Source organism: Macaca fascicularis, chromosome 9, assembly GCF_037993035.2.
Source record: "Macaca fascicularis isolate 582-1 chromosome 9, T2T-MFA8v1.1".
In the NCBI taxonomy this organism is placed as follows: Eukaryota; Metazoa; Chordata; class Mammalia; order Primates; family Cercopithecidae; genus Macaca; species Macaca fascicularis.
In genome coordinates, this window is record NC_088383.1 from 481270 (window position 1) to 489865 (window position 8596).

General features: G+C 56.5%; 1 protein-coding gene across 1 annotated transcript; it reads right to left on the reverse strand.

Moving 5' to 3' along the window:
* Positions 1-1299: 1299 nt before the first annotated feature.
* Positions 1300-2131, reverse strand: LOC123575494 (interleukin-9 receptor-like). Its single transcript, XM_074000862.1, has one exon. The coding sequence runs from the start codon at positions 1989-1991 to the stop codon at positions 1425-1427; it is 567 nt and encodes a 188-aa protein (XP_073856963.1). The 5' UTR covers positions 1992-2131; the 3' UTR covers positions 1300-1424.
* Positions 2132-8596: the final 6465 nt, after the last annotated feature.

An 8596-nucleotide genomic window follows, 5' to 3' on the forward strand; every position in this document is an offset into this window, starting at 1 on the left:
AAGATAAGGAGCATCCTGCCGTAAGTCTTACTCAAGGGGATTGACTCGATCACCCGCTTGTGCACAAGGCCAGGAGAATGACTGATCCCTACGCCTGGCCTCGTTATAACACTAAAATCCCCACCCAGGTATGGGCTTTTCTGCTATTTTCCAATCACACAGCTTGTGTCAGCATGATTCTTCCCTGCATCTGAGCACCCTTCACTCCACCCCATACATGTAATGACACTCACCTGACTCATAAATCAGGCATGTCACCCTCCTTAAGACACCACAATGCACTCCCCTTGGGGAGCCAGCCAAGAATCCTTCCTCCTGGACAACCTTTAGGGCATAAGACTTACTATGTCTCTTTTCTGCTCAACCTTTAGGGGCATAAGACTTAATAAAGCCCATCTGGGAAACTTGCTTGGCCTCGTATCAACTTCTGTTTCATGGGAGCCTAAGAACATGTAGTCGGGAACACTGCCAGCATCTTTATTTCCGACTTCCGAACTTTGGAACTGTGAGACAACAAATCTCCGTGGTTCTAAGCTACCCATTTTCTGGCACTTTGTTACGACAGCCCCAGGAAACAAATGCAGGCACATTCTGCTCCATCTGCTGCTCTCTCCAGACCACAGCTCCTCCCCAAGCCCACCCCATGAGAGGCTGAGGACAGAAGCAAGACCCTTCACAGGCCACCATCACTGCTGGATGGTCACTTCCAGCACTGACTGTCTGGGAGCTCCAACCTCAGTTCTCAGTTTCCTGGAGCCGATGGGAGGATGAGGACAAGGAGGAACGAGGGTGCTAGCCTCCCAGGAACTGTCCCTGAGCCTCCACCCTGCTGTCCCGAAACTGCCCCTGAGCCTCCACCCTGCTGTCCCTGGAGCTGCCCCTGAGCCTCCACCCTGCTGTCCCCAAAACTGTCATTGAGCCTCCACCGTGCTGTCCCTAGAGCCCAGAAAGCCCAGGGCTGGCCAAACATCACCCCTCACACCTCCTCTGGCCCCTCCTCCCAGCCATCAACACTTTGGAAGAGGCATTAAGCCCCTTTTAATCTCTAGAAAGGTGCCTCAGGAAGGCACAGAGAGGTTACACCAGGTGGTCATGGTGCCTTACCTGTGTCTACTGGGCCCTGGCTGGCCCTTTAAGGGGATGAGGACGGAACAGCTGAGAGACCACACCCCTCAGAGGCCAGGGATAAAGCAAAGGGACAGTGAAGGAACGTGTGGGCAGGATGCTGAGGGTAGAGGTTCCTCCCCACAGGCACTGAGCAGAGGGTTCCTTCCTCCCTGAAGCTGCCCCCGAGCCTCCATCCAGACAGGACCTCCAACCACTACTAGGGACCCGATCTTAGGAGGTTCAGTCCCAGACAAGGGTTCCAGAGACTTAAGTCCACTTTCCCAAAATGGACATGATGCTTCTGGCAAGTCAGGGACCTAGAACGTCCAGGACAGAGCCTTGCTGAGGACGGAAGGGAGCAACGTGCCCTGGAGGTCCTCATGCAGCCCGGGCCTCTGGCAGTGACCAGCCAGCACCCAGGCACCTCCTTGCTGGGCCTCCGAGCCCTGATGGTCACACAAAAGGCCACAGGCCAGGGCTGGGATGGGCCCAGGGCTCTGCATGTTACCTGGGAGGGCTGAGGGGTGGCATCCCCTGTAGCAGCTCAAGGCACAGTAGTCACTGCTGTTACTGTTGCCCTCTGAGTCTGGGGGAGCTGGCCTGGTGGGGGACGTGGGGGCCCAGTCCTCCGGTGGCAGACAGGCAAGCGGCTGAGCCCTCCACTCCGCACACCCTGCTGGCAGCACATTCTCTGAGCTCAGGTTCCCCGGGAGGCAGGTCCCAGTGCCCTCCTGCTCCTCCTCCAGGACCACAGATTTCCAAGGACCCGATGGGCCACAGGTGAGCAGTGCAGTGGCCTCCTGGACGCAGGGCTCCGAGGCTCCTCGTGGTGTGCCAGCAGCACAGTCCCGGGTCAGCAGCACACCAGCCCTGTGGGCCCCCATCCAAGTCCGGAACAGAGTGCGGGAGGAGGGAAAGGCTCAGGCAGCATGTTCAGAACTCATCCTGGGAGCAGCTGCCTCCTTTCTGGCAAGCCCAGCCTCCCTCCTCCTCCAGGAAGCTCTTCTGAGGTCCACACCCAGAGGCCAAGGAGCGCCTGTGGCTTGGACATTCTGTCTTTCCTCCATGTGCCAGCCCAGCCTCATCATGGGACCCCGAGTCCCTTCAGGCTCCTCACCGCTCCACCAGCACAGGGCCTGGTGCTCACAGCACCCCGAACCAAGGTACAGATGGTGACATCTGCCCAGGACAGAGCCAACTCCTGATGGCATGAGTCTCAAGTCCTTTCAGCAGCTACAGAGACTGGGCATTCCCAACACACACACACACACACACACACACAGACACACACACACACACACACACACAGACACACACACACACACAGACACACAGACACACACACGCACAGACACACAGACACACAGACACACAGACACATACATGAGTTGCTGTCAGGACTGGTGACTTTCAAATCACTGGACTAAGGCTGGCAGACCTGGATCTTCCTGTGGGGTCACAGGAGGCCCCCGCCTCCAAAAGGAAGCTGTTCCCTTGGTGGGACCAGGAGCCTCCATCCCATGCACCACACATACCACACCCTCCATCACTGCACTGCTCCCTGGAGACCAACCTATGGCACCAGATGCCCACCAGAGGGTCTAAATAACCCCTGGCAGGTGCCCTTGTTCTCTAGGGAAGGGCTGGTGCCTGCAACAGGATGACAGGCCAGGGACAATCACAATCTGTGTCCTGCCCAGCCTTGTACTCAGCTGCCCATGCTCTTAACAGTCACACCTACCACCCTGGGGAAAGAGGGGGACTCTGCCAAGAGCCAGGTGCCCGGTTTATGGTTCAAATTGAATATTTGGACAAAAATCTTGAAAACTAGGCTCCTCACTGAGAGACAAAAGGATTTTTCTGCACAGTAAGCTGGAGCCGTGGTGTGGAGGGGACATCCTTGCCGCACAGGGCCCAGGGATGCCCTAGGGCACAGGGAGGGAAGATCCTGGGGAAGAGAGGTCAGCTTGGCCCAGACCCCAGGGAGGGGCCCTCACTGCTTCTTGTCCTTTGTCCAAAGTGAGGAGTCTGAGGGGAAAAACCAGAGACCACTCACTGGAGCCCTCCGTTTCCCCCTCCTCCCATCCCCCTCCTCCCACCTCCTCCTCCCACCCCCGTCCTCCTCCCACCCCCCTCCTCCGTTTCCCCCTCTTCCCACTCAGGCGGCATGAACCACCAGCCCAGCAGGGAGGGGAGGGCCTGATGCAACCCCCAAGTTGCTCACTGATTCTTGGGCTGTGGGGGCCCAACAGGGCCACAGAGGGGGAAGTGCAGAGCCCACTCCTCAGCTGTGGTGCCAGCATGAAATCTGCGAGGACCAGGGGACCAGGCAGAGCAGGAGCCCAGAGGCAGTGAGAGCCCCGAGGGCAGTGCACACACCACAGACCCTTCCCCACAGCCACAGGACAGACACGTTTGCAGAAGGAGGAGGTGAGGCACATGGTGGGTGCAGACAGCCGCAAACCAGAGGGGACAGAGATAAGTCATGAGAAATTTACATTTTTCCATCAACAGTGGAACTGGAGACATGAGAACAAAAAGAAATCAGTAATGGAGAATAAAGCTAGTTTTTCCCCATTTGAGACACAGCATATAGATTGAAATACACTGAACATACAAAAAAGGCTCCAAGCACTGACAAGGCTCGCATACTGGCTGCCAACCCTCATGAAAGCCAACATCCCGGGCAGGCCAGAGCTCTGGGGAACACCTGCCCCCGACGCCCTGCCGTGGTCTCTACACACACCTGGAAGTTCCCATTGTGCACACTGTAGAGGGGCTAGAAGAACACCACTGGAGAGGACACGTTCTGGTAGAAGGTTCTCTTCACCTGAGGCCAGCAGAGGCCAGTCAGAGGCCTGTGGGGAGCCAGGTGGCCTGAGGTGGCCTGAGGTCACTGCAGAGGCTGAGCTTCCTTCCATCAGCAGGAGGCCCGCCCACCTTGTCCCTGCCACTGCCTCTCTCCCGTCTCATCACATTCCAACCCACTCTCAGGGTAGGACCCAACTGGGCCTCCTTGCCTAACAGCCTCACAGAACTGATTTATACTGAGGCAGGTGTCCTTTACAGCGTGAGCGCCAATGGTGGATTCAGAATTGGGAGTTACCAGCCAGGTCCTCAGCCCACAGAGGGAGCCAGCACCTCCAGGAACCTCGTCTTTGACATCAGCAGGTCTGTGGCTCCCAACCTACCCAGTGTCTCCTTGAGCACCGGACTTGCTGCCAAAGATCCACTGACCCTCCCACAAGGATGTCACCTGGGGCTCCAACCCAACAGGTGCAAATAGACCTCCCCAATCTCCCCGCAAGGGTGTCCCCCATTTCCCCACCTCAGGGGTCACCACACTCATATCTCATCCAGTCACATGTCCCCTCTATTTCTCCCTCTAAGACCCTGCAATTCCCTCCACTTTGCTCTATCTCCATTTCTTTCACTGGCTCATGCCAAATCATCTCCCTGTGGGCACCCTGCTGGCCCCCATTTGTCCCCAGCAGGTCCCCCATGTCCCCTTGTCCCAGCAATCCATTCCTCAAAACACAAACTAGGCCATATCACACAGTTTCACACTTTCCTTTGCTCCAAGGAGAAGTCAAGCACCCTCCCGCTTAGCCGCACTGAGCACCCCTCTCCCCACATCCTCTTCCTCACATCCGCTGCCTGACATAGCCCCTGCACCCCCTCTTGTAACCTGATATGTGGTACACGAGGCATGACAGTTTATTGAAGAAGGGTCTTTGTCCATCTTGTTCTCTAAGGCATCTGCCAGGGTGAGAACAGGGTCCTGTGCACACCAGATGCCTCAACTGTACTTTCATAGAACATGTGAACAAAGGAACAAACCAAGCTCCTCCAGAGGCAGAAAACTAGGACCTCCGGCTCTTGATCTCAGTGACTCTGGGTCTGGTTGGGACCCAGCTGCCCTTGTCTTCGGCCTCTGCCACAGATCCCCCTTACCTTCTCTCCCTGGCAACTTGCGAACCCTCTTCTGGCCCAGAGTGGAGACTTGAAAAGCCCACTCCATCCAGGACCAGACAGTGGAGAGAGGAGGGGAGGAACCAGACAAGAGTGGCCCTTGACGGCCTACCCACCACACACTCACACATGCACACAGTGACACATCTGCACACATACACTAGCACGTACACTCTCACCCACTCACACATGTACACACACACTCACATCAGCTACCTACCTGGGTGATGGCTTGAACAGGAGGGAGGTCAGGCCAGTCAGCAGGAGAAAGACAGACACAGCAACAAAGGTGTTGCCTGGCTGCCCCCAGGGTGGGATCAGAGGGCCTGTGGCCAGGAAGGGCCCAGGGGCTATGAGCAGCCTCAGTGCACACTTACATGTGTGCACACATAAACACATACATGCACACTCACCACACTTATGTGCACACACACACAGAGAGACACAGGCACACTCACCCTACTCCCATACACACACACGAAGCACACACATGTTCATGTCAGCATATGTGTTCCCACACACACCTGGCTCCAGTTCCTCCCCTCCTCATCACTCCAAGTTGACATCTCCTTATTTAGAGTGGGGAGTCTGCCCTGGACTGCTGCTCCCAGGAGAGAGGACCCCAGGGGAAGCCAGTCAAAGTGTTACCTCCCAGGCCTCTTCCTGCCTCTTAAAGCCCAGCTCATAGCTGAGAAGTGTGGTCATCAGCTCCAAGGCAGGACTGATGCTCCAGGTCAAGATGCAGTGGCCAGAGCTGACATTGCTCTGCAAATCAGAGAGTGGGTCCAGCTTCACTGGAACAGAGTGAAGCTACCTAAGGCTGAAGCCCCATGGGTCTGGGTGTGTCAGTCAGCACACCCAAGACTGGGGATCTGAAAGATTCCCAAGGGGCATAGTCAAGACCCTCTCAGACCAGGCACCTCAGTGGGAGACTGGAACAGAAAAGCCCCAGGCGGGACAGGACAGCAATAACTTCCTCTGGCCTCTGCAGCTACACCACGTGGTTTCTAAATATTGCTTTCCCTTTCCTTCACAGTCTGCGGCTGGAAGTTCTTCCCAGCATCTTACTGGAGTCCTTCCTGCTATGACTGAAGAACACTTCACGTGACTCAAATGCCAGCCCCTGCCCCAACTAGCAGCCCTGCATCTTTATTTTCTGCCCAAACCCTGCCCCTGCAGAACCACGTGGACCCCCCCCTCCCAGGGTCCAAGCCCCCAGCCCTGGATCTCACTTGGCAGGGACTGAGAACACTCACTGGGCCACAGGGGTCCTAGGTTGCAGGGCCCTGATCCCAGCCCCCAAGCAGCTAGGATGTTCTTGGCAAAGGGCCCTGCCCCAGGTCTATAGCTGATACTCACCGTGTCTCCAGGGCAGGCACTGCAGCTCCACCAGGCTGACCTGCTCCCTCCCAGACACGCAGTGGTGGAAAGTGACGATGAAATTGTTGCATAGCAGGAGCACTGCCTCGGGTGGCAGCACTACAGTGCACTCGCTGACCCACGATATGCACTTACGTGTGCCACCAGGAGCCCTAATGCTAGAAACGGCAAGTGTCAGCACCATGGGGCTGCTACACTGTCCTGGTGTAGCTGCTGCCATCCTGGGGACCTCACCCTCATCCCTGTCCAGGTGGGCATGGCCCTCCACCCTCACCTGGTGAAGAGGAGCCCGGGGCTGGAGCCCTGGCCCAGCTCTGGGACAGACCAGTGGCAATCGATCCTGGGAATGTCGTTGGTGAGGCAGGTGAAGTTTCCAGCCCTTGGCCGTGGAGACAGTGACGGTTGGGAGCCCACAATGAGTGCTTCAGGGCAGAGCTGAGTTGGAGGGTTGCAGGGGGATCTGACACCCTAGCAGGGTAGTCAGCAGTGAATCATCCCAGAATCTGTCCAGGGAAGCACTGGGAGGCCTGGGAAGTGGTGGGCTCTGACCCATGGCTCACAGGCAAGTCAGACCCAGAGAGGCATCAAGAGGTGAAGGAAGGGAGACCAGGGTCAGTCCAGGGACTGAAGGTAGGGAGATAAAGGTAGGGAGAGTAGAGACTGAGGTCCAGGCTCACCCCTAGAGGACATGCCCCAGCACACTTTGGGCCAAACCTTTCCCGAGGGGCTCGACGTCGGACAACCCAGTCCCCCAAACATGCCCTAGTTATGCACTCACCTCATACAGACACTAGTGCCCAACTCTCACCTCGTCCAACTCCTGAGACAGAGACTCCCGAGCGGACACAGGTGCAGACACAGGTGCAGGCCAGGAGCCAGGTGCCATGTGTCGCCTCATGGTCCAGCCTGCAAGGGGCTGGGCTGAGGGCCTGTGCGAGCCATCCCTGGTGCTCCCCATGAATTTCTCCCCAGCAGGTTGCTCAGTGGGTCTCCATCTGCACTCACATGGTGTCCTGTGAAAGACACTGGGCACCACTGCCCAGGCTTTACCGATAAGGAACTGAAGTTCAGAAAGGCCACTTGACCCAGCCAAAGACTCATGGCTGCAGAGTGTCAGACGCACCCTCAAACTTAGATCCTGGACTCTGACTTAGCTTGGTCTCCACGTCTGCCAAGAAGGCTCCTCTCTAGGATGGGCATCCTCTGCCAGCCCATCCCCTGTCCCTGGGCCCAGGTCCCATCCTGCAGGGGAGTCGGGATTGGGGGAACCAGTCACTACCAACAACCACCACAGGTGCATTTTCTACTGTAATTCTCACAGCAGCTCCACGAGGGAGAAGCGCTGTCCCTGTTCACAGGCAAGGAGCTGAGTCCCAAGGAGGGAAGGAGGGGAAATGACTTGCCCAGGGTCACACAAAAAACTTCTATGCATGCTTTTTTTTTTTTTTTTTTTTTTAAGACGGAGTCTCCCTCTGTCGCCCAGGCTGGAGGGCAGTAGTGTGATATTGGCTCACTGCAACCTCCGACTCCTGGGTTTAAGCGATTCTCCTGCCTCAGCCTCCTGAGTAGCTGGTATTACAGGCTCCCGCTACCATAACGAGTTAATTTTTTTGTATTTTTAGTACAGACAGGGTTTCACTCTGTTGGCCAGGCTGGTCTCGAACTCCTGACCTCAAGTGATCCACCCGCCTTGGCCTCCCAAAGTGCAGGGATTACAGGCGTGAGCCACTGCTCCCAGCCTCTATGCATTTTCTCTCCCTTTTGTCTTCTTAAATAAAGACCCATCCCAGAGTTCTGCGCCAGGAAGGTGGACGAGAGTGGCAGTGGGGTATCCATGCAACAGATGGCACTTCCTGAACTCTGTTGCACTCCTGTTCCAAGGTGCCTCCAAAGGAGAGCACCACCAGAAGGGCAAAGCCCTCCATACTGGAGTGTGAGGCCTGAGTCCCAGGACCCTGGAGGAGCCAGAGGTTGGCTGGAGATGAGGGGCTGCCTGTCAGGAAGCTCTTGGGGGTGGGAAAGCTGCTGATGCCCTATCACCCCATTTGCAGCTCCAGAGGGACACCCATAGCCCATAGGCAGGAAGCAGGGCCAACCTGATTACACAAGACTGATTAGTTTTAAGGAGGAGAAAAAA